The sequence below is a fragment of the Pan paniscus genome, chromosome 6, assembly GCF_029289425.2.
Source record: "Pan paniscus chromosome 6, NHGRI_mPanPan1-v2.0_pri, whole genome shotgun sequence".
In the NCBI taxonomy this organism is placed as follows: Eukaryota; Metazoa; Chordata; class Mammalia; order Primates; family Hominidae; genus Pan; species Pan paniscus.
In genome coordinates, this window is record NC_073255.2 from 84750597 (window position 1) to 84777351 (window position 26755).

General features: G+C 49.3%; 1 protein-coding gene across 2 annotated transcripts in view; it reads right to left on the reverse strand.

Moving 5' to 3' along the window:
* Positions 1–19513, reverse strand: part of GALNT17 (polypeptide N-acetylgalactosaminyltransferase 17) — a 582348-nt gene extending 562835 nt beyond the window's left edge. The window contains exon 1 of one of the 2 annotated variants that reach the window (XM_034964282.3): positions 18618–19513. In XM_034964282.3, the coding sequence (XP_034820173.1) occupies positions 18618–18855 (238 nt within the window). In that variant the 5' untranslated portion in view covers positions 18856–19513. The remainder of the gene's footprint in view (positions 1–18617) is intronic. The other variant, XM_034964284.3, reaches the window with a different exon arrangement.
* Positions 19514–26755: the final 7242 nt, after the last annotated feature.

Consider the following 26755-nt stretch of genomic DNA (forward strand, 5'->3'; position numbering starts at 1 on the left):
CCATCATCCTGTAAATAGAGTACTAGTAACACTGAGAAACAAGGCTATTTTCTTTTTTTTTTTTTTCTTCTTTTCTTTTTTTTGAGATGGAGTCTTGCTGTGTCGCCCAGGCTGGAGTGAGTGGCGCGATCTCGGCTCACTGCAAGCTCTGCCTCCCGGGTTCACGCCATTCTCCTGCCTCAGCCTCCCGAGTAGCTGGGACTACAGGCGCCTGCCACCACGCCTGACTAATTTTTTGTATTTTTAGTAGAGACAGGGTTTCACCATGTTAGCCAGGATGGTCTCCATCTCCTGACCTCGTGATCTGCCCGCCTCGGCCTCCCAAAGTGCTGGGACTACAGGCGTGAGCCACCACACCCAGCCAAGGCTATTTTCTTAAATCCAATAGCAGGTCAAGCACAGAAGCTGACCTAGAAATAGGTGGCAACCAATCCAACCATCTCACCATCCCCCCACTTATTGTTTAAGATCAATCAATATTTGCTGATCACATGAATCAAGGGCAGAAAAGAAGAGTAGACAGCCTGGCCTGTCACTTAGGTAGTTACCTAACTGAATTAGTCCATAAATAACACTAGCTGCTATAACAGATAAGCTCCAAAATCTCAATGGCTGAACACAATGGTCCCACACAGGAGATAGCAGGAGATGGCTGGACAGCACAGTACTCTGCTCCACTTAGTCACTCAGGGACCAGGATGCTTCTTTTTTTTTTTTTTTTTTTTTTTGAAGTCAGGGTCTCACTGTGTTCCCCAGGCTGGAGTGCAGTGGTGTGATCATGGCACACTGCTCCCACTTCAACCTCCCACGTAGCTGGGACTACAGGCACACACTACCGTGCCTGGCTAGGATCCTACCATCTTATATGCCACCAAGAGGTGAACTCCAAGGCCATCATTGAAAGGTAAAGAGAGAAGGCTGTAATCCCAGCACTTTGGGAGGCCGAGGTGGGCGGATCACGAGGTCAGGAGATCGAGACCATCCTGGCTAACATGGTGAAACCCCGTCTCTACTAAAAATACAAAAAATTAGCCGGGCGTGGTGGCGGGCACCTGTAGTCCCAGCTGCTCGGGAGGCTGAGGCAGGAGAATGGCATGCACCTGGGAGGCGGAGCTTGCAGTGAGCCGAGATCGCACCACTGCACTCCAGCCTGGGACACAGCAAGACTCCATCTCAAAAAAAAAAAAAAAGAAAAGAAAAAGAAAAAAAAGAGAGAGAAGGCATGATGGACCCCGTAGGAGTTTTGGTGGGCCAAGCCTGGTCATAGCAAACATCACTTCCGTCTACCTCTCATTGCCCTGAACTCAATCACATGGCCCTATCTAACTACAGGGGAGCCTGAAGATTAGCTCTGTGCCCAAGAGGAAAAAAAAAAATTCCCTGGTGAACACAGCATTTGCCTCTGCCACCCTAACTAGAGACCACGGTAGTTCTATGCCGCTTGATATTGACCTGTCTAATCCAGACCCTAGTATAATAGGTACCATAAGAAAAAAACATGTTCTTTCCCTTCCAGGAACTCCAAACTAAAATTCTACACTGCACACTCAAACCTAGGTCTGTGGCACAGATCAGGATGGTGAACAGGAATGAGAAGGGTGCCCTGGAATCAAAGGAGTTACCTTCTCGATGCAAGAGAACTGCATCAGCCATTTGTATCAGCTTCCGAGAAGCGTGTGCCTAAGCAATGACACACAACCTCTGAGGGCCCCTCCTCCAGCCCCTGACACACTTTTAGGGCCTTCTCAGCTGGAAGGTGAAGCTCCTATGCAAGGCTTAGCATCCATTCAAAAATGACTGTCCCAAGATTACACTAGATCTTGCCCAATTAAAGCCACCATGATACAAACACAATGGATGTGCAATCATAGGAAGGACACGGGGCAGAAGTCAAGGAACAAAACTTGCCTGAGGCTTGCTGAGAGTCGCCCAAATGAAGAAGAAATTGACAACGTGCACTTGTCAGCATTCCTGTTTTGTTGTGCTAATTTCCTTGCAAATATAAGCAAAGCCTTTTAATTAACTTAATATCAATTTCACTTTTCTCACATTTTGTTCTAATTATGGGCTGGATTTACAGCTCGCACAGCATAATTTAGAGTCCTGGAATTAACAGCTTTACAACTTTTCACACGAGTGACTACTAACCTGGGTGAAGGAGGGTTCCCTGCAACCATCCTGATCCTAGTTGACAGCATCCTTGTGCTCACCCCAGCACACGTTTCGCCCCCACTACAGTCCTGGACCCAGCCACCAACCGAGCAAGACTCAATCCCACACCCAGGAGGCAGTGAGTACCAACTTCGCAAAGGAGACTCAGAATGGAGCAGCTGGTAGGTGCCTCTGGACAATTTGTTTATTTCCCTTAGTTTCATCTTCCTCACATGTAAAACAGATATAATAGTATAAATAGGTGTGATGTCGAATTAAGTTAACACAAAATACTTGATATGTGGTTGATGTTCAATAGAAATAGCTGTGTATTAGCCAGGCGTGGTGGTGCATGCTTGTTGTCCCAGCTACTCAGGAGGCTGAGGTAGGAGGACTGCTTGAGCTCTGAGTTTGAGAGCGTCCCGGGCAACACAGCAAGACTCCGTCTCCAGAAAAAGATAGTTTATAAAATTAGCAGGGCATGTTGGCATGTACCTGGAGTTCCAGCCACTTGGGAGGCTTGAGCCCAGGAGTTCGAGGCTGCAGTGAGCTATGATGGTGCGACTGCACTCCAGCCTAGGCGACAGAGCAAGACCGTGTCTCAAAACAACAACAACAACAACAAAATCAAATAGTTGTGTATGGTTAACTATGGTATACATATATATATATATATATAAATACCATAATACTTCTGTATTTCATCAAATCTAAGATGCCTTCAACTGTAAGATACACCATTTTTATGTACCCCTGAGGGGGAAAAAGTACGCTACCAATTAAATGATGACATGTCACTGATCATAAGATAACTCCCAATTTCAGAGATGTAAAAATGTCTTAACAGACAAAATACAATTATGTATGTATGTTTGAATGCCCACAGCCTTCAGTATTCTAGTTAATTGAATTTCTAGTTGGCCAAGAATCTTGCTAAATTTTAATATTCAATGGAATGTATTAGGGGTAGAGAGGGCATGGTAGACACTGCGGATTCACAATGCAAATGCTGTTCCCGTTCTCCTTCTCTTTTGCTACCACTGTACTTATTTTCTCTGGAAAGCAACTATTCTCATGAAGCAAAGTTGGTCATCAGACTATGTCCTGGCTCACATGTAGGAGCCTACCAGGTAGACTTCTGGAAAACATTTTCTTTCCTGAGTAAACAATAAGAGCAGATGTGGCCACTGCTACAGGAATCCCTACCTGGTACAAAGATGCAATGGCTGGAACTGTGGCAGCCATCTTGTAATCATGAGGAAAAGACCAAAAGAAATATAATGACATGAGCTATGACACTATGATGCCAAAACAGTGCTAGCTACCACTACTTCTGGACTTGTGAAGTGAGAACAAATTACTTGCTGACAAATTAATTCCTAAATGACACAGAGAGGGGTTTTTTAAAAATGAATGAAACCCATTCTCTTGGAAACTACTGGGCTGACCGTGACAACAATTCATTTTGAGGAAAGACAGAGATGAACAAGGGCTAAAAGAAGATCCACTGAAAGTACCATAAGAGGTGAGAAGAAAGGACATTTAATTCTGACAAGGTGGTCAGGGGAGGTTACAGGGAATGAAGGGCTTTTGAAATGGTCCTTGGAGAGGCCTGGTGCAGTGGCTCATGCATGTAATCTCAGCACTTTGGGAGGCCAAGGCAGTGGATCATGAAGTCAGGAGTTTGAGACCAGCCTAGCCAACATAGTGAAACCTCATCTCTACTAAAAATACAAAAAATTAGCCGGGTGTGGTGGTGCACTCTTGTAGTCCCAGCTACCCGGGAGGCTGAGGCAGGAGAATCGATGGAGCCTGGGAGGTGGAGGTTGTGGTGAGCTGAGATCATGCCACTGCACTCCAGCCTGGACGACAGAGTGAGACTCCGTCTAAAAAAAAAAGAAAAAAGAAATGGTCCTTGGAGAATGCATGAGATTTTAATAGGATGAATGTGATGGTTAATACTGAGTGTCAATCTGATTGGATTGAAGGATGCAAAATATTAATCCTGGGTGTGTCTGTGAGGGTGTTGTCAAAAGAGATTAACATTCGAGTCAGTGGGCTGGGGAAGGCAGATCCACCCTTAATTTGGATGGGCACCATCTCATCAGCTGCCAGCTGAATATAAAGCAGGCAGAAAAACATGGAAAGTTAGACTGGCCTAGCTTCCAAGCCTACTTCTTTCTCCCGTGCTGGATGCTTCCTGCCCTCAAACATCGGACTCCAAGTTCTTCAGTTTGGGGACTTGGACAGGCTCTCCTTGCTCCTGAAACTTGCAGAAAAGCCTACTGTGGGACCTTGTGATTGTGTAAGTTAATACTTAACAAACTCATATATATCTGTCCCTCTAAAGAACCCTGACTAAATACAATGAGGGAAAGAGATGTTATTCATAATCTGAGAGTTAAAGGACCCTACAATCATACCGGTCTCATTTTACACATGCATAAACTTTGGTCCCTAGAAATAAAGTAAACCTAGAACCCTGGTCTCCCGAACCCAAATTCATGCTCTTTCACCAGGGAAGTACAGCACCTAACAAGCTGTGTGTAACTACAGGACATTCCTCAGTAAACACTAATCACACAATTAGCCTCCCTTGTGTCCGAGGCTAGGATGGAAGAAGTCCTTCTGGAACCCTGTTCCCCATTAACTGTCAGCACGCTCGTGTGTTGGTGTCTGAACGTGGTCGCCTGTGATTACGGCAGCAGTTTATTACTCATGCATGGCAAAGCTGAGACTCTGCAGTTAGCAATGACAGGGACATGATTAAAAGGGAAAACTTCTCTATCAGTGGCTCAGCCGATTGTCATCCACATGTCAGAGCAGTCTAAAGACCGGTGAGCAGCAATCACTAGGGGAGAGGAAGATCTTTCAGCCCCTGTGAGTCCTGCATTGATTCTAAGTGCTGTGGAAGGGAGGATGGCGGCGAGGGAGGGAGGGAGAAGGGAGGGAAGGCAGTGAGCACTCTCTCTCCCTGGACTTCTTCCCAGGGGCCACATGGGCACCATATCTCCAGACTGCACTGCTAAGCAGGAGATAATTTATCTGCTTCTTTGTGATCCCCTCCCCCTTCATCCTTCAAGCCAAAAGCCACCCATGGAGAGTTGGCTTCCCTGTAATTCTGGATTCCATCTCTTGTCCCTTAAGGAGCTGCTAGGAAGTCAGGTCTTGCCCCTGCAACATGATCTCTGAATCCAGAAGGAGTGAGAGGACCCGAGACTGGCACTGGCCTCAGCACATCCCAGCGGACTCAGTTGTTGCAGCAGTCACAGCTGTGACAATCCCAGTAAGAAGTGGGCTGCGGTGGTGGCACCTGGGGAGGAACAAATCTCTGTGTCATTTGAGATCAGCAGTCACTCAGGGCGTGGGGAGCTGAGAGGAGACTGAATCTGGAGTCAGGCCACTCCATCCACCCGTCTCCACCGCCTCCCGAAGGATCCCTCCAGCCCAGCACAGCCCACCTCCTCTTTGGCTCAGGGAGGTATAGAAAATGGAAAGGGACAGAAATATTCCTTTAAAAAAAAACCCATACGGGCCCGGTGGCTCGCGCCTGTAATCCCAGCACTTTGGGAGGCCAAGGCTGACGGAGCACTTGAGGTCAGGAGTTTGAGACCACCCTGGCCAAGGTGGTGAAAACTAGTGTCTACTAAAAATACAAAAATTAGCGAGGTGTGGTGGCGGCCGCCTGTAATCCCAGCCACTCAGCAGGCTGAGGCAGGAGAATCATTTGAACCCAGGAGGTGAAGGTTATAGTGAGCCAAGATTGTGCCACTGCACTCCGGCCTGGGCAACGAGTGAGACTCCTTCTCAAAAAATAAAAATAAAAAAATTAAGAAACCCGTATGAACTTTATAAAATTAATCAGGGAAGAAGAGAGGGGAGAAATGAAAATAAACCAAGCTTGCAGCACATTCTGCGTTCATCACTAGGTCAGCTTGTTCTCTGACCTGCTTGCTCATGGTTGTTTGCTACCAATTGTCCTAGAATCATGTAGACCCTATTTTTTATCTATTTATTGTGATAATTATAAATTTTAGAAACAGGGTCTCACTCTGTCACCCAGGCTGGAATGCAGTGGCACAATCATAGCTCACTGTAGTCTCAAACTCCTGGGCTCAAAAGAGATCCTCCCACCTCAGCCTCCTGAGTAGCTGGGACTCCAGGTGTGCACCACCATGCCCAGCTAGGTTTTTAGTTCTGTTGTAGCAATGGAGTCTCGCTTTGTTGCCAGGCTGCGATCCTATTACAAGATTATAATTCCCCTTAACCGCTCCATGGATAACAAGGTAAACATGAAGTGTTCAGTTTTCCCTTTGAGACACTCTTTCAGGTCCTGCACACCAGCGAAACTGCTGACATCGGCTGGCCTGAAGAACCCAAGAAGCTGACTCACCAAAGAATGCAGTTTCCACATCCTGACAATTTCATCCCTCTTATGCTGACCAATCCATGACCCCAATTCTCCAGCCCCTTGTCCTCCATGATCCCCTTAAAAACTCCAGCCCAAGATGGGCACAGTGGCTCACACCTGTATTCCCAGCATTTTGGGAGGCCGAGGTGGGCAAATCACGAAGTCAGGAGATCAAGACCATCCTGGCAAACATGGTGAAACCCCATCTGTACTAAAAATACAAAAAATTAGCCTGGCATGGTGGCATGCACCTGTAGTCCCAGCTACTTGGGAGGCTGAGGCAGGAGAATTGCTTGAGTCCAGGAGGCAGAGGTTGCAGTGAGCTGAAATCGTGCCACTGCACTCCAGCCTGTGAAAGAGAGAGAGACTCCATCAAAAACAAAACAAAACCCCAGCCCAGAACTCCTTCAGGAGACGGATTTGAGGGTCTCCTCCCATCTCCTCACTCTGTGCCCTGCAATCATTAAACTCTTTCTCTGCCACAAACCCTACTGTCTCGGTGTAACTGGTCAGTTACTGAGCAGTGGGCATATGAACCTATTGGTCCTTTAACACTTTTGGGACTTGACGTATACCTGGTAACATTACAAATGTATCCTTCCAATTAGATGACAATGTCTAGATAGGTGTGACCTCTTGTACTCTTAGCATCTAAGTTGCCTCTTGCAGCAAGGAAGAGCTCACTAATGGATGTGAACAGCCAATAATAATGATGATTATCAGGTTCTGGACATGCTGAGGGCCCAGCTAAGACCTGAGCTTGCATCCTATGGCACCAACGCCTGCCATGGTGGGACGTTCCCCAGGAATAAGCTGATCCACCCTCGGGGGTTGCTGGTGGATGCCACAGATGACGAGGAGGTAAGGATACTCGAGGAGCTGACAAGGGGATTTCTGACGGACTCCCCAGGCCAGATATGGAAGGACAGGAGCACAGGGAGCTAGAAACAGTGGTAGGGTTGGGGGCTGGACCTCAACAAGGTGTAAGAGAAGTGGGAGCCTGAGAGAGGGCTCAGGTCAGAGATCCCCAAAGCTGTACCAGATTTTCCAAATGCAGCAATTCGACATGTTGACTCTTAGTTCTGGATGTGATCGTGGAGTCACAGAGGGAGCAAATGACATGCAACTAAAATCACTCTGAGGTTCAGAGGGTGGGCTGAGTCCTGAACTCAGAGGAATGGCTGGGCCAGCCACGCCAGCAACACCAGCTCTCTATACCCACTGCTGCACTCTTTTTTTTTTTTAAATAGAGATGGGGGTCTCACTATGTTGCCCAGGCTGGTCTCGAACTCCCAGGCTCAAGTGATCCTCCCACCTTAGCCTCACGAAGTGTTGGGATTACAGGCGTGAGCCACCGCGCCCTGCCCTACTGCTGCATTCCAACCCACTCTCCCAATCATCCCCAGATGCACTAAGCCGCAACATGACATCACATTAAGTCAACATAGTGACCTGGTCACATAATGGCTCCCCAAGCCTATGCAATTAAGTCCAAACCAACCTAGGATCCAAAACCTGGCCCAGTCCAGCCTCCACCCAGTCCTCCTAACAAACTCCCCTTCACCAAGGAGCTCCCACACCTCCTCACTTACATGTCCCCACACACTCTTCTGCTCATGCCATTCCCTTGCCAGGAATCCCGCAGATTCGTAGTTCTGGCTCTGACCACCTCTCAAGGGCATCCATTTCTTTTCTTTCTTTCTTTTTTTTTTTTTTGAGACAGTCTCGCTCTGGAGTGCAGTGGTGGGATCTCATCTCACTGCAACCTCCACCTCCTGAGTTCAAGTGATTCTCCCGCCTCAGCCTCCCAAGTAACTGGGATGACGGGTGCCCGCCACCACACCCGGCTAATTTTTGTACTTTTAGTAGAGACAGGGTTCCGCTGTGTTGGCCAGGCTGGCCTTGAACTCCTGACCTCAAAGGATCCACCCACCTCGGCCTGCCAAAGTGCTGGGATTACAGGCGTGAGCCACTGCACTCGGCCAAGAGCATCCATTTCTTCTGACTTGCTTTCACACCTTCCACAAGGTGGTCTCACTACCTCGCACCTATCGTGCATGCATGAAAATTTCTAAGTGTTCTTGTTTAAATTCAGCACTCACCGGCTAAGCACCTACCGTGCACCAGTTCAAGCCTCCCTACTTCCAGGCTCAGTGTAACATTCCTTTTTTTTTTTTTTTTTTTGAGACAGAGTCTCGCCCTGTCGCCCAGGCTACAATGCAGTGGCACAATCTCGGCCCATGGCAACCTCCGTCTCCCAAGTTCAAGTGATTCTCCTGCCTCAGCCTCCCAAGTATTACAGGTATGTGCCACCAAGCCCAGCTAATTTTTGTATTTTTAGTAGAGAAAAAATTTCACCATGTTGGCCAGGCTAGTCTTGAACTCCTGACCTCAAGTGATCCACCCGCTTAGGCCTCCCAAAGTGCTGGGATTACAGGCGTGAGCCACCACACCCAGCCAGTCTAATATTCTTTAGGGACCTGGCACATCCCTGGTAAAGCCACAAAGATATCTTCCCACTATTCCACAATGCCTAAGTAAGCATGATCTCTGCACCTCATTGTACTCTTAGCATCTAGTCTACGCCTCGCGGCAAGGAAGTGCTCACTAACGGATATGAATGACCATCGTGTTCTGTAATTGGGTTTGTCAGAGACAGGCTGCCATTTCTTCTCCTAGGCATTAAAAGCCATCAGCCAAAGGCACCATCATTATAAGTAAGAGGAGGAGCAGGGGATGGCAGGAGAAGGAAGAAGGAAATGGAGTCTGGCTCAGATAAACACATGGAAGAGAGAAGGATCCAAAAGTAGTCCGAAGAGTCCAAGAAAGTTATAAGGAAAAGGACCCCCTCTCACCTCGTCTGAGATTCACAAAGCAAATAACAATGACCATACTCTACTATGAAGCATTGCTAGCTGTCCATGCATCCATTCAAGAAATATCTCCTGAGGGCCCCGCGTAGTGGCTCATTCCTGTAATCCCAGCACTCTGGGAGGCTGAGGCAAGAGGATCACTTGAGGTCAGGAGTTCAAGACAGGGCTGGCCAACATGGTGAAACCCCATCTCTACTAAACACACACACACACACACACACACACACACAAAGAGCCAAATGTGGTGGCTCATGCCTGAAATCCCAGCACTTTGGGAGACTGAGGCAGGAGGATCACTTGAGGTCAGGAGTTCAAGACCAGGCTGGCCAATATGGTGAAACCCTGTCTCTACTAAAAATACACACACACACACACACAAATAGCCAGACGTGGTGGCGCATACCTGTAATCCCAGCTACCAAGCAGGCTGAGGCAGGAGGATCACTTGAACCCGTGAGGCAGAGTTTGCAGTGAGCCGAGATCATGCCACTGTACTCCAGCCTGGGTAACAGAGCGAGACTCTTGTTTCAAAAAAAAAAAGAAAGAAAGAAAGAAAGAAAAAGAAACATCTCCTGAGTACCTACCATGGCCCAGGGCTGCTCTAAGTGTCTCGGGAATATGATGGGAAACAGCACGCATGGCCCTTCCCATAAGTAGTTTGTATTCTCACAACTGCCGTGTGTTGGGTTTCATGCTTATGCTATACATTTTGAATTTCAAGTCATCCTGACATATGACAGTCCCATTTTACACTTAAAAAGTGAAGGGACTTGCCCAAGGTCACAGAGGTAATAAGTGACAGTGGAAATCAAACCCAGTCTGTCTTTTTTTTTTTCTTTCTTTTTTTTTTTGAGACAGAGTCTTGCTCTGTCGCCCAGACTCCCAGGCTACGGTGCAATGGCACAATCTTGGTTCACTGCAACCTCCGCCTCTCAGTTTCAAGTGATTCTCCTGCCTCAGCCCCCCGAGTAGCTGGGATTACAGGCGCTTGCCACCATGCCTGGCTATTTTTTGTATTTTTAGTAGAGATGGGGTTTCGCCATGTTGGCCAGGCTGGTCTTGAACTCCTGATCTCATGATCCACCTGCCCCGGCCTCCCAAAGTGCTAGGATTACAGGCGTGAGTCACCACGCCTGGCCCTGAGTCACCATGCCTGGCCCTGAGTGTCCTTTTAATACACTGGTTTGGGGGTTTTTTTTAGAGTTTGGGTCTTGCTCTGTCGCCCAGGATGGATGGAGTGCAGCGATGCAATCATGGCTCACTGAAGCCTCGAACTCTTAGGCTCAAGCGTTCCTCCCACCTCAGCCTCTCGAGTAGCTGGGACCATGGGCATGCACCACAATGTCTGGCTAATTTTTTATTTTTTGTAGAGAGAAGGTCTTGCTATGTTGCCCAAGCTAGTCTCAAACTCCTGGTCTCAAGCCATCCTTCCACCTCAGCCTCCCAAATAGCTGGGATTACAGGCGTGAGCCACTGTGCCTGGTTCTTCTTATATATTCTTAAAGACTCGCAGGTCATCTAATCGTAGGTTGTTTCTTCGCTGGCCTTGGGCTTGGGTGTGCTCATGTTCCAACTTCCTGTGGTCACTCTTAGCTCTAAGTAATTACCGAGCTTTCTTCCTTTCCACAAAGGACACTCCAGATTTGGCAACTAGCAAAGGTCAGGGGGGTTGGGTTTCTTCAGCAAGAATGACACTGGCTGCCTCTCCTGCTACCTCTGGGCTGGGCAGGTGGCAGCTGCCCCCACTGGCAGGGTGCCCACCACACTCACCTGCCAACACAGATGTGCCTGCATCTGAGGGCTGTCCAAGAACAGGACTCCCTATTTCTTCAGGAGGGGCCAACTGCAACCAGACACCATGAGTCCTTGGAGGTAAAGGGAGTGGGTGTCCTCCAGCACCCTGGCCCTGGTCCTAGGACCAAGCCTTCCATAACCCAGGGCCCGGCCTGTCCTCAATCCCTGTGGAATGTCTGCGTGCAGCAAATGAAGGCTTGAACTGCCCTGGTTTCCTTCTGATGTTCCCTGCAGCAACTGATTTTAATATGCACATGTGCCCTCTCCCTTCGCTCCTTCCTGCAGGAAATGGTGGTACCGTCCAGCATCTGTGGGCTGCAAGAAAGAAGAAATATAACACCAGACCACCTCTGGCATTAATGAACAGAGATGCTTTCCAAATGCCATCCCTCTCTTTTTGTTTTTGGTTTTGGTGTGTGTTTGTTTGTTTATTTTTAAGACAGAGTCTCGCTCTGTCTCCCTGGCTGGAGTGCAGGGGCGCGATCTCTGCTCACTGCAGCCTCTGCCTTCCAGGTTCAAGCAAATTATCTTGCCTCAACCTCTTGAGTAGCTGGGATTACAGATGCCCGTCACCACGCCTGGCTAATTTGTGTATTTTTAGTAGAGACGGGGTTTCACCATGTTGGCCAGGCTGGTCTGGAACTCCTGACCTCAAGTGATCTGCCCGCCACAGCCTCCCAAAGTGCTGGGATTACAGGCTTGAGCCACCGTGCCCGGCCACCATTCCTCTGTTTGTGACTCCACCTTGGAGACCTGTGAGAGCAAATCTCTTCCTCTCTCTGTGCCACCAAATCACTCTCCTTGCCTAGGGAGTTCTGTTGGGTGGGTTGTGGTGTGCTGGGGCTATATAGGAGCGTCTTGGTTTCCTATCACTCAGACTCCAACTTCAAGTGCCTGAGTGGCTTGGGGGCAGGACTGGAAGAGGTAATTTTGACTTCTCTCCATTTCTACAAAGATTTTCAATTTCTTTAAGCAACTCCACTTCTATTCACTATCCTTCTGAAATCTAAATTTGGTAACTAAGTTGAATCGATTGCATTTCTTCTTATGACAGAGCTGCCCTGGGCTCACAGGGATACAGCTCTGCTGTGCGTCCTGCGTGGGGACTCTGAGGAGAGGAGAGGGTGTCTCTAAGGCTTTGAGCCTGCGAGGGGCAAGTGAAGCTCCAGACCCCTCCATCTCTTTCCCCTTACTTATTAGGAAAGTGCTGGACTCCTGGGTGGAAGTACCCTGGTATTCCTGAACCTGGCTCTGCCCTTCCCTAGCTGTGTCACCCTGGAAAAGTCACATAGTATCTCTGTTTCTCACCTTTCTCACCTCTAAAATGAGAGAAATAAGTAACTTCCTCAGAAAGTGACAGAAACATGATAGAAAGCCAAAAATCACATAAAGAAGAATTCTAACAAGAAATCCGTCTGTCTCTAGGTCCACTTTCTTTTTTATTTTATTTATTTATTTGAGACCAAATCTTGCTCCGTCGCCCAGGCTGGAGTGCAGTGGTGCAATCTCAGCTCACTGCAACCTCCGCCTCCCAGGTTCAAGTGATTCTCCTGCCTCAGCCTCCAGAGTAGCTGGGATTACAGGCACCAGCCACCACGCCCTGCTACTTTTTGTATTTTTTTGTAGAGACAGGGTTTCGCTATGTTGGCCAGACTGGTCTGGAACTCCTGGGCCCAAGTGATCCACCCACCTCGGCCTCCCAAAGTGCTGGGATTACAGGCGTGAGCCACTGTGCCCGACCACCAGGTCCACTTTGCTAATGCTTGTACAAAGCCTACAGGCAATCATGTAAAATTTTTTTAACATGGTATTGTCTCCTGTATAATTGTTTTAGATTTTCCATATTTTCTACAATAAATATGAATTAATTTTATATACAAAAAAAGAATATGCTGTTGACCCCTTGAACAACAAGGGTCTGAACTGCGTGGGTCCACCTGTACATAGATTTTTTTCTTCCTCTGCCACCCCTGAGACAGCAAGACCAACCCTTCCTCCTCCTCCTCACCTACTCAATGTGAAGATGATCAGGATGAACACCTTTACAACAATCCACTTCTACTCAATTAATAGTAAATATATTTTCTCTTCCACATGATTTTTTTTTTCTTTTGAGCCAGAAGGCTGGAGAGCAGTGGCACAACCATAGCTCACTGTAGCCTCGAACTCCTAGGCTCAAAACATCCTCCCACCTCAGCCTCCTGAAGAGCTGGGACCACAGGTGTGCACCACCATGCCCAGCTGATTTTTGTAAAGATGAGGTCTTGCTGTGTTGCCCAGGTTGGTCTAAAATTCCTGGCCTCAACTGATCTTCTCACCTCAGCTTCCCATAGTACAGGGATTACAGGCATGAGGCAATGCGCCCAGCCCATACAATTTTCTTAATAACATTTCCTTTGCTTTAGCTTACTTTTTATAACAATATAGTGTATAATACACACAAGATAGAAAATAAGTGTTAATCAACTGCTTATGTTACCAGTAAGCCTTCTGGTCAAGAGCAGGCTATTAACAGTTAAGTTTTGGGGGAGTCAAAAATTATACTTGGATTTTTGACTGTGCAAGTGTTGGCATCCCTAATCTCTGCATTGTTTCAAGGCTTAACTATAAAGCCATATTCATGTTATGAAATCATACATTTAACGAAAACACGCTGAAATTTGCCTATTCCTAACCTGGGTCACTTCCGAGGGCCTCGAAGGATCTCGTTCCCTTCAGCCAGGAAGGTGAAGACTAGCCTCAAGATGGCGCAGGCAAGATGGCTTCCTCACACTGTCTCTCTAGCTGAGTCCTCCCAGCCCCCACCCCTCTCCACATCCATCCAACACAACCCAGACTTTACAGCCTGGAGGTTATTTCCTATCTGGCCATCATTTACCTCCTCAAACTAGCTCCCAACAACTTGATCAACCAATAAACCTTAAGTGCCCCATTAAGTGCAAGGGGCTGTGGTGTGCTGAGGGATGGGGGTGGTATTAAAAGTCCAAAATGGCCGGGCGCGGTGGCTCACGCCTGTAATCCCAGCACCTTGAGAGGCCGAGGCGGGCGGATCACGAGGTCAGGAGATCGAGACCATCCTGGCGAACACGGTGAAACCCCGTCTCTACTAAAAATACAAAAAATTAGCTGGGCGTGGTGGCGGGCGCCTGTAGTCCCAGCTACTCGGGAGGCTGAGGCAGGAGAATGGCGTGAACCTGGGAGGCGGAGCTTGCAGTGAGCCGAGATCGCGCCACTGCGCTCCAGCCTGGGAGACAGAGCGAGACTCCGTCTCAAAAAAAAAAAAAAAAAGTCAAAAACATGATTCCAGCCCTTAAAAGGCCTATCAAGGCGCTGTGGCTCACACCTCTAATCCCAGCACTTTGGGAGGCCAAGGCCGGGGGTGGGGCGTGGGGTGAAAGGGGGGTGAAAAGGGGGTGGGGGTGGGGATCACTTGAAACCAGCCCTGGCAACATGGCAGAACCCCATCTCTACAAAAAATACAAAAATTAGCTAGGCATGGTGGCATGTACTTGTAGTCCCTGCTACTAAGGAGGCTGAGGTGGGAGGATCACTTGAGCCCGGGAAGTAGAGGTTGCAATGAGCTATAATTGCATCACTGCACTCCAGCCTGAGTGACAGAGTGAGACTCTGACTCAAAAAAAAGAAGCCTACAGGCAGGGCACAGTGGCTTACACCTGTAATCCCAGCACTTTGGGAGGCCGAAATAGGCGGATCACTTGAGGTCAGGAACTCAACACCAGCCTGACCAACATGGCAAAACCCCGTCTCTACTACAAACACAAAAATTAGCCGGGCATGGTGGCGGGTGCCTGTAGTCCCAGCTACTCGGGAGCTGAGGCAGGAAAGTCACTTGAACCCAGGAAGTGGAGACTGCAGCGAGCGGAGATCGCACCACTGCACTCCAGCCTGGCGACACAGCGAGACTCCATCTCAAAAAAAAGAAGAGGAAGCCAGGAGGAGGTAGAGCCCTCCATAAATCCCACCTGCTTGGACTTCACAGGAGTTCACAGGAAAGATTTAAGAAACTTGAGCAACCTTTAAAATGCCTGGCTCCCACTCTGTACCAAGTGGCTTTGGCCCTCTTACATGCACAGTGCACTGGCTCTAGCAGCCTCTCCATTAATTCCAAGGGAATAAAGAACATTAAGGTCAAGGTTTCCTTCTCCACCCTCGGGAGCAATGAATGAAGACCGGCTGCAGAGCAAGAAAGCACGTGTCTCCCCAGGCACTAGGAGCCCTTTGCCTTCTCGGAGCAGCCTCCCACTGCAGCAGGCAGAGGGCATCAACAGATGGGACACACATTACCCAAAACAAGCACCGGCAGAGGATGAAGGTGCTTGAGGGGCCAGGTGGAGAGAGAGGAAGAGCCCCCTATATTTCACAATTTTTCCCTGCTCTTTTTCTGCAGGCTTCATGTCACTGCAAATGACACTAGGCAGTCAGGATGATAACATCTGCCTAGTCGCAGCTTGCATTCTTAGCTTGCCCAGGAAAAGCTCTCAACTTGGCCTTGCTGCCAACTTGCAAGTCAGGAAAACTCAGCCTTCCCACCCCACAGCACCCGACTCCACCAGTCCGGGAACTGTTTACAGGGCAGAAGGCCACAGAGAAGGAAGCCAGACGCCAGTTGATCTGAAGCAAGCTCTCAGCTTAAGTCCCCAAAATGAGCTGGCTTTGGAGGTTGGATGGGTTTTCTACCTTTACTCTGCTTGATGTAGGCAGCAGAGTGTCGGGCAGTGGGTCGAGGGCCCTGTCCCAAGTTTGTTAGAGAGGCAAATTCTCAGGCTTCACCTGAGACCTGGGCGGGAGGCCCAGAAATCTGTCTTAAAGGGCTCTTCAGTGATTCTGATGCACATGCTTAAGATCAAGACACTGGTGCAGGAGCTAAGAACCTCCATTCTGGAGCCTGACATTCCAGGTTCGATTCCCAGCTCTGACACTCACTAGCTGGGTGACTGTGAGCAAGTTGTTCAGGCGGGTGTCAGAGCACCCATCTCGCAAGTCATTGTAAAGATTCAGTGGGTTCACGTATGTCTGTGGCAAGTAGAAAGTAGCCTCCTAACCTCCCTTCACCTAGTTTTCTCATTTCTCAACTGGGGATGGGTGGAGCCTCTCTGGACAGATGTGAACATACAGTGAGATAATGCACTTGTAATGTCTCTGCACACATTTGGCACACAGCAAGAATTCCATCAGTTATTATTATAGAATTTTATTATTCCTATGAGGGAAGTTAGGGTACAGCTATATAATATTTAATGCTCCTAATTGAAACTAATACTGGGGCCAGGCATGGTGGCTCACGCCTGTCATCCCAACACTTTGGGAGGCCCAGGCAGGAGGATTGCTTGAAGCCAGGAATTCGAGACCAGCCCGGACAACCTAGCAAGACCCTGTGTCTACAAAAAATTAAAAAATTAGCAGGGCATGGTGATGCACACTTGTAGACCCAGCTACTTGGGAGGCTGAGGCCAGAGAATGACTTGAGCCCAGGAGTTTGAAGCTTCAGTGAGCTATGATTGCACCACTGCACTCCAGCCAGGGTGACAGAGCGAGAAGACCCTGTCTCAAAAAAAAAAGAAAAAAAAAAAAACATAAAACAAAGAAACTGATACTAAAATAACCTGTGTCCCTGAGAAAAGCCTGATGAGGGAAACCAGGTTATCCTTTGAAGTTCCTATGGATATGTCTACGGCAGGAATCTATCCCAAATTATAAGGCCACCCCGTAAGTTTCTGATTCCTACAGAAATGAACTATGGGTTTTTGTCGCATTCTGTGCCATATTTCTGACATCTGAGAGAAGAGCTTCTGCATTACTTCCGTGGGCTACCCTGACAGTCAGCCCATATACCCTGCAAGTTCAAGGCATCCCCTGGATATCTGTCAAATGGCTTCGAGAAGACCGCAGCTTCCTTTCACCTGCTCAGAGATCTGACCACCCCTCTCCCTCCATCCCATCCCTCCCCCAGTACCCAGCAGGGATCTTTGGTGAGCCTGAAAAGAACCATTTGCCATCCTCCTTCTCCCTGCCCCTTGCCACCACAGTGAAGACAGTTGAGATCCTCCAATGTGAGAAGGTATATGTCTGTATTTGCAATTCCACATATTTCTGTTTTCAACAAACCTAATACTCCTTTCACTTAGGGGAAAACCATGGATAGAAGTTTGTGCCTAAGAGGTCAAGCGCACAGGCTCTGTGGTCAACCAGACACAGGGTTCTGATTCCAAACTCTATTATTATTCCGATTACAGAGGTTTGAGGCGCAGTTATATCTTATTTAACACAGGGCAACTTAGTTAACCTCCCCTCGCTTAGTCTTCTCATTTCCCCTCTGGGGATGGGTGGAGCCTCGCTGGACAGATGTGAACACACAGTGAGATAATGTACTTGTAATGTCTTTGCACGCATCTGGCACAGAGCAAGAATTCCATCAGTTATTATTATCACGATCTTCCTGATTATCTGCAGTTCGTTTGAGAACATGAGTTACAAGCTCAGAAAGGGAGGAGGTAGTCTGTACCTAAGTCCGTATCTGCCTTGGATAACCCCACGCATCCTGGAAACCTGCCTGTACTCAGGTAGGTAACACTCACTCTGAGGTTGGGGACAGCTAGTGTCCAATGACCTGGCCCAGGTGTGACGAGAGCACATAAAAAGTCTCCCTCTTCTCCTGAAGTACTGAGCACAACATTTTAGATGGGACAGATTCTGACAATTGTCACTAATGGGATGCCACATCTCTCTTTGCTACATTCTGGAAACTTCGCAGGCCCACCCTGAGCTTTAACAATCGCCCCTCCGCAGCCCCCAAGGAGAAACACAGGCGGCAGGAAGGGAGGAGTCCTCATTCTTAGCTGAGCAGCTCGCCTCATAGACAGATGACATATTCCTCCCATATACTACCTAAGCGCATTAGCTCCGCGACCTGGGGCCTTGACTTTGTCTGCAGACATCTAAGCCCTCCAATCTCCCAGGCTCCCTACTGGTACCCCACCAAATGCTGGGCTCTAACACTATTTTCCTCCTACACGTCTGCCCGCGCGCCTCCAGTCCCATTTGGCCGCTCCACTAGTTTCTGCGCTCGGGCTGGAGTCGCCAGGGAATGATTTCCAGTCCGCACGCGGGGACCGGGAGCCAACTGTACTGACATGTTTCCAGGATAAAACCAAATTTGCAGGTGGGGCACAGAAAAGAATCAGGCAAGTTGTTCTTTCCAGCAGCCCCGGCCATCTGCCCGAAACGGGGCAGGAAGGGTAAGAAGGAGCGCGCGGGAGCCAGGATGTGCCGGCTCCCAGGCACAGGACGCAGCGCGCAGGGACCCTGGGGCTCACCCTGTGCCTGGCCCGTCCGCGCCGAGCCCCGGAGGCGCCGGCGTGCGTCCTTACCATTCAGCTGCCGGTACACGATGTCCTCCAGCAGCGACAGGCGCTTCAAGACCGCATCCTGGATGGGGCTGGCGCTGTGCGCGCTGAGGTTGGCCACCTCGGCGCGCGGCCGGATCTCGTGGAAGGCGTCTCCGCTGCGCACCGCGATGGGCCGGCACTTGGCCAGGAAGAGCACGAAGCCAGCTACCGCGATCAAGTTCAACACCAACAGCACTTTGACTCTTCTCAGTGAAGCCATCAAACAGCCCGGCCGGCCCTCGCCCCGGACCCGCGCCCCCTCGGGCTCCGGCGAGGCGCGGGGCAGCCAGGGGCCGTGCAAGCCTCACACACCAGACGGCCGGCAGGGATCCAAGCCCCTGCTCGTCCCACCTCAAGGATGCTCGGGCGGCGGAGACGGCTGGGAGGTCGGGTTGGTGGTGGGGAGAACGGAATCGCTCACATGGAAGTCCTCGCTCTGCAGAAGTGCTCCCCGAGACGCCTGATCATTCCACGGCGCACGACCCCTTCCAGGCGTCTCCGCGAAAGGCCAGGAACTTGGGGGTTTCTCTTCTGCACCAGCAAGTGGTTCGCCTCTGGACCTCTAGCCGCCGGCGCCGCGGACTCCGAGGCCGGCAGGCGGGGCTGCCCGGGAGGCGCAGAGGGAGCGGCGCGCAGGTGCCGGGCTCAGGGATCGCCGCCCGCCCACGGCGGAGCGCGCCGCGCCTGGGGCCGCACAGCCTCCACCCTGGCCCGCAGGCGGCCGTCGCGGCGCGCCACCCGCGCTCTTCAGCGGAAGACCCGCTCCCCCGGGCGGGCGCCTTTGTTCCGCTCACCGACCCGCTCCATCGCTCCGGGCAGAGGGGAAGCCCGCTCGGGGCGCCCGCATCCTCCAGGCTCCGCAGTCACCCTCAAGTCTCAATTACTCTCAAAGTGGGGGCAGCACTAGGGGGCGGGCGCCGGGCCGAGCGCTACGTCCTCTCCGCCCCCCGCGCGGGGTCCACCCCACCCCGCCGGCAAACTCACCAGCGCGCACAGCGCCGCCGGCTCCCGGACACGTTCCAAGCCCCCAAACCGCGCCGAGAGCCTTCGGGGCCTTCAGGGCACACCGGCCTGTCTCGGAGCTGGCGCGTCGCGAGGCTGGCCGGAAGGAGTCGGACCTCAAAAGTCACAGCAGTTCTCTACCCCCTCCCAAAACGTCGCGGGCAGCGCAGCGGGGAGGTACGCGCGCCGAATCACCCTCCGCTCGCCAGATCCGGCCGCGCGGCTCGTCCCGCGCCCCCGGGAGCCAAACGCCGAGTCTCCCAATTGGCGGACGCGGTGACACCGCCGCTGCGGCACCGAGAGCCACACAGCCCCGGAGCTGAGGAGACCGGAGGGGACGCGCAGGTGGCGGCGGAGGGCGGGGCGCGGTCCGAGGGGAGCGGCGGCGGCGCCAGCTCCTCCTCCGCCGCTCCTCGCCACCCTGTCCCCGAGAGGCTGTCGGCCGCCGCCGCCTCCCGCAGGCTGCCGAGCGCACAGCTCCCCGTCTCGCCGACTCGTGCGCGCGCACCCGGGCAGGGCGGGGGCTTCTGGAGAGTGGGGACCGCGCGGGATGGAGGCAGTCAAGGCATGCTGGCTGCGGCCGGCGCTGGAGGGACCCTTTAGTTCTCAGTACTCCCCGAGCGGGCGGGTTCGTTCCATCCCGGTTGGCGATGAAGACATCCTTTTCTGTGTGCTCGCGGCTCCGTGCTGCGTGGCCAGGAATGGCTAGAGGGAAAATCTGGCCTGGAGGCTCGGATTCTGAGACTTTCGGAGCCAGGCCGGGCGTGAGCGGGCTTGAGGGGGTTCTCTGCGTGCGAGAATTCTAACCTACCCATTCACTGCTTCTAGGCCCACCCAGTGCTCTGTTCAAATTTTATTATAAGAAGCATATTCATTTGGCTCCTGGTTTTCCACTACCTCTTCCTCTTCCCAAAACCCAGGAACTCGAAATACTGGAATTCAACGCCCCCCCCCCCCCGTTGATCCATTTAATTCCTTGGGTCCAAAATAGAAATCAGGCCGCCAACTAATAAAAATCAGGCAGCAGAGCTAAATGGAGCTGGTCGTTTTCCCCTCATCATTTTGATCTCATTAAAGTTTTTGTTTTTGTTTTTGCGGTTGTTTTGGTTTTTTCCGGGGCTTGGTTTCTTGTTTTGTTTTTGCCTGTGTATTATTTTAAGTTTTGATTTTTAACATAGAAATGTATATGCAAAAAAATAGTCTTTTTATTTCATTCTCTTGGAATTCTCTGCCTGGGTGCAATCGGGTCCTCAGGGCGCATGCTTTGTATAATCTACCTGAAAGTGGACACAAAACAGTTAAAAAGGCACAAGGGATGATTTTTAGCCACACATGTTAGGCAAGAGAGAGGCTGTGTGGGAAGAAACTTGGGTTACTGAGCATCTCATGGAGTATCCAGTTGAGTTGGGTGTTATTATAACCACACTACAGATGGAGCTAGCACAATCAATGGAAGCTTCTGCAAAAATAATTTTTGAGCATTCACTCAGCCGCAGGACTGAAGCCAGGGAGGCTGAGGCATTGGGCTAGGGTGCCCGAGCAGCAGTAAGTGGCTCTAAGTATGTGCTTGAGGCTGACTCTCAAGTGTGTGCGTATTTGGGAGTGGGAGACAGGAAACAAAGTAGAGGAAACAGCCTCAGAGTAATCGAGAAGTTTCCAGGCAAATTTCAATTTCAGAGAGATTTTTGTGCTTTCTCTAAAGCCAGAGAGGTCCCTGATGCAAATTAACTTTTGGCTTTATCATGCATCCTCCAGGAGCCTCCTCTCAGCTCCTGCACGCATTCTGGGCAGCTTCTGTGTTCAAAAATGACACTGGACACTACTCAATGAGTGACCCACTGTCATGGCCTCATCCTGAACCCTGTATTCACAGAGGAGCCTTCCACTCCTGCAATCCTGCACTAAAATCCCGGCCTGTTATTACTGTTCCCTAGCTTTTTACCTCTCCCATTCTCAACTCCAAACAAACATATTCTCCAGCCAACAACTTCCTTCTCCTTCCCAGGTGTCCATGCCTCTCTATCCCCTCTGGAGTTCCTTCCCTCCTCTTCCTGGAGTTCATGGTTACTCATTTATTTCAAACACATTCCTAATAGCGCCTGCTATTAAGGATCATGCACATGTATATCATATTTTTCCACTGCCCCAGCCTAGCAATCCCCAACTCTGAATCAATTTCACCTTCTTCTTTCTCAACCCAAGGACAAAGGCAAGAGCAAGTGTACCCAGGGAAAAACCACATCATCTCAAAGCCTGCAGGCATTTCCAATTGGTGGTGTCTAACCTTACGTGGGCCTTCGATTCTACTCAAAAGCACTATTCCATGTCCCTAGCCAGCTCCTCTCCCTAGAGACACCCTAGCTAGACTTCAGGAGTTCATGAATAGCTCTCAATCAGATGAAAAAATGTATCTGCATGTTACATAGACATTTTTCTGGGGAAAAGACCTGTAAGTTTCATCAGATTCTCAACATAGTCAATGACCCTAAAAGTTTAAGGACCTGCCTAGCACATTATATATGCAAAAACATAATCAACTAAACGTTTATTATATACCAGCTGCTTCTGAAACCAACAAAACTACACTTCAGTGGCTGTGTGGTCTGCTTGCCATAAGGTCTGGGTTCCAGTCTCATTTCGATCACCAAAGAATAAATCTGTTCTTGACTTTAAAAGAAGAAATTTATCTTGGATGGCACCCAAAACCGTTCCCAGTCATAAAACTCAGTTTAACTACAAAAGCTTTATCAAAAGAGTTTCTTTGGTTGGTTGGTTGAGCAAACTGAAAGGAAAGATACCAATGGTATTTCTGTGCAAGGATTTTTTATTTCAAATACATTTTTCACTCAACCATGGTTCAAATAGCTTATGCCTTTGACATGACTCTGTCCCCTTTGTTTGTCTGTTAAAAATGTATCGCATCTCATCTGAGTCCATTACAGGAGTTAAAATACTTGGAGTTTCGCCAAGGGAAACCAGGGACTCATCTCTCTACAGAGGTTTGGCCAACTCATTTACTCTTGATAGAATTGGCGAGGCAAAGCCTTCACTCTCATAGAACCCTGAGCATTGCAAAAGATACTGGAGTTTTGGTTGTTATAATTTCAACTTTCATTTTAGATACAGAGGGTATACGTGCAGGTTTGTTACATGAGTATATTGTGTGATGCTAAGGTTTGGGGTACGGATTCTGTCACCCAGGTACTAATGAGCATAGTAACCAATAGAACCAATAGGTAGTTTTCTTTCTTTCTTTCTTTCTTTTTTTTTTGAGAGGAGTCTTGCTGTTGCCCAGGCTGGAGTGCAGTGGCACGATCTGGGTTCACTGCAACCTCCACCTCCTGGGTTCAACCGATTCTCCTGCCTCAGCCTCCCAAGTAGCTGGGATTACAGGCAGGGCCACCACGCCTGGCTAATTTTTGCATTTTTAATAGAGATGGGGTTTCGCCATGTTGGCCAGGAAGGTCTCGAACTTCTGACCTCAGGTGATCTGCCTGCCTCGGCCTCCCAAAGTGCTGAGATTACAAGAGTGAGCCACTGTGCCCGGCTGGTAGTTTTTCAATCCATTTCCCCCCCACCCCCCTTGTAGTAGCCCCAGTGTCCATTGTCCCCATCTTGATGTCCACACATACTCAGTGTCTAGCGCCCGCTTATAAGTGAAAACATGCAGTAATTGGTTTTCTGTTCCTGCGTTAATCCTCTTAGGATTATGGCCTCCTACCTGCAGGGTGTTTTTTATTTTGTTTTGTTTTGTTTTTTAGACGGAGTTTCTCTCTTGTCGCCCAGGCTGGAGTGCAATGGCATGATCTCGGCTCACCACAACCTCCGCCTCCCAGGTTCAAGCGATTCTTCTGTCTCAGCATCCCGAGTGGCTGAGATTACAGGCACATGCCACCACACCAGGCTAATTTTTGTATTTTTTTTAGTAGAGACAGGGTTTCTCCATGTTGGTCAGGCTGGTCTTGAACTCCTGACCTCAGGTGATTTGCCCACCTCAGCCTCCCAAAGTGCTGGGATTACAGGAGTGAGCCACCGCACCCAGCTACAGATTTTTTAAAGGAGGAAACAAAAAGACATGAATCTACCTCCCCGCTTCAACAATTCACAGTGTAGCAGTGGTGGGGAGCTTACACGGGAGATAAGTAAACAGGGAGAGACCAAGCTGTGCTGACTGTGCTCAGTGCCTAGGTATTGTGTGTCAGGCATTGTACATGCATCAGCCTAGCCTCACCATTGAATCTGCTGTGTGACCTTGAGCAAATTACCTCACTTCTCTGGGCATTACCCGTTTTTATTTTTCTAGCTGTCAAACAGGAATAATATCCATAATATTACCTCTTGAAGTTGCAAGCATAAATGAGCTAATATGTGTAAATTGCTTAGCTCAGTGCTAGGCATCTAATAAGCACCATGGAAATAAACAAAGACCACTCAAGTGAGGACAAGCAAAGGCTGTCTATTCTGAGCTTGCTATTGCAAGGGAGTCAGCCATCATTCCTTGCATGTGGTAGAAACTCAAAGGCAGGCAGAGGAAAGAAAAGAAAAGCTTCTAGGGGCTGAGCGAGGTGGCTCACGCCTGAAATCCCAGCACTTTGAGAGGCCAAGGTGGGCAGATCACCTGAGGTCAGGAGTTCGAGACCAGTCTGGCTAACATGGTGAAATCTTGTCTCTGCTAAAAATGCAAAAATTAGCTGGGCGTGGTGGGGCACCTCCCAGCTACTAGGGAAGCTGAAGCAAAAGAATTACTTGAACCCGGGAGACAGAGGTTGCGGTGAGCCAAGATCGCCCTACTGCATTCCAGCCTGGGCGACAGAGTGAGATTCCGTCTCAAAAAAAAAAAAAAAAAAAAGAAAGAAAGAAAAGAAAAATAAAAGCTTCTGGGGCGTGAAAGGGACAAGTGCACCCTGACTGAAGGCCGCTGGTCTGGGGAAGCAGGAGGTGGGCTAACTTGGAAGCAGGGTTTCCATGTGATCAGTGAGGAGGACATATTTCACTTTCTTTGATTGGTTCAAAATTGAAAATTGGGCAAAAATCTGAGAAGCTGGCAGCCATGTCCTGGCCATGTTGAGCCACTTGCGGCAGAGGTTTCGGGTCAGAGTTCTTTTCTTTTTTTTTGAGACGGGGTCTTACTCTGTTGCCCAGGCTGGAGTGCAGTAGCACAATCTCGGCTGACTGTAGCCTCAACCTCCTAGGCTCAAGGGATCTCCCACCTCAGCCTCCCGAGTAGCTAGGACCACAGGTGCACACCACTGTGCCCAGCTAATTTTTGTATTTTTAGTAGAGGTGGGTTTCCCTGTGTTGCCCAGGCTGGCCTCAAACTCCTGGACCCAAGAGATCCACCCACCTCGGCCTCCCAACGTGCTGGGAATACAAGCGTGAGCCACCATTCCCGGTCTTCCGGTCAGAGTTCTATTGTCACATATGGCCTAGCCATTGTCTGTTAGAATTTCAGCCTTTCTGCACTCAATAAGTATTATTACGTTGGTGCAACAGTAATTGCGGTTTTTGTCATCACTTTTAATGGCAAAAGCCACAATTACTGTTGCACCAACCTAATAGTTAATGTTGTTATTAACTATTAATTACTACAATTGGCTACAATACTACGATAGTTACAATAGTTAACTATTAAAATTACTACAATTGGCCAGGCATAGTGGCTCATGCCTGCAGTCTAAGCACTTTGGGAGGCTGAGGCGGGAGAATCTATTGAGGGTGGAAATTCAAGACCAGTCTGAGGCTGAATGCGGTGGCTCATGCCTGTAATCCCAGCACTTTGGGAGGCCAAAGTAGGCGGATCACTTGAGGTCAGGAGTTCGAGACCAGCCTGCCCAACATGGTGAAACCCCATCTCTACTAAAAATACAGAAAATTAGCCAGGCATGGTGGCACATACCTGTAGTCCCAGCTACATAGGAGGCTGAGGCAGGAGAATTGCTTGAACCCAGGATTCAGAGGTGAGCCAAGATCTTGCCACTGCACTCCAGCCTGGGAGACAGAGCAAGACTCTTCCTCAAAAAAAGAAAAAATTAAAAAAAAAAGACCAGACTGAGCAACATAGCAAGACCCCATCTCTGCAAAAATAAAAATAAAAACTTTAGCCGGGCATAGTGGCACACTCCTGTAATCTCAGCTGCTTGGAGGCTGAGGCAGAATGATCGCTTGAGACCAAGAGTTTAAGGCTGTAGTGAGCTATGATTGCACCACTGCACTCCAGCCTGGGCAACAGAGTGAGACACTCACTCTAAAAAAGAAAAAAAAAGTACTGCAACTGAGAAAGGCCAGTAGTTGGTGAAAACAAGCATCAGAATCCACTTGTCTTTGAGACTTAGGCCATACCCTCTGTACCCCAGGTCACTTTCTCTGACCAAGATGTCATCAGCCAGCACGAGTGGCTTGCAAAGTGTAGGTACAAGGCCGGGCACAGTGGCTCATGCCTGTAATCCCAGCATTTTGGGAGGCCAAGGCGGGCGGATCTCTTGAGGTCAGGAGTTTGAGACCACCCTGGCCAACATGGTGAACCACATCTCTACTGAAAACGTACAAAAAATGAGCAGGATGTGGTGGTGCACACCTGTAGTCTCAGCTACTCAGGATGCTAAGCAGGAGAATCACTTGAACTCAGGGAGGCAGAGGCTGCAGTGAGCTGAGATTGCTCCGCTGCCCTCCTGGGCGACAGAGCAAGACTCTGTCTCAAAAAAAAAAAAAAAAAAAAAAAAAAAGTGTGGTATAAGACAACCCACTGGGATACAGGAAGAAAATACTGGAGCTTCTGTCTTCTAGTATATGCAACTAATACAAGCAGTCATGCATGTAAATAATTTTTAAATAAATATACACGTAACAGGTATGCATGTTTCACATCTTTTCCTGATAAGATCCACCATGAAAAAGCAATTGAAGCCTACTAGCCAAGTTGCATAGCAGCCCTGGGGTTATATTTTCATTAAAATACATCCTTTCTACTGTTGGATTCCCTTTAACCAGACCCTCTTAAGGCCCAGTTTAAAATCCCACTCCTCTGCAGAGCCCTATCAAAGAGCTCCTAACACGTGCAACTGTTTGTCTAGAAATCATCTACAATGTATCTAAAATCTACTAAGTGCCTATTCATCCAC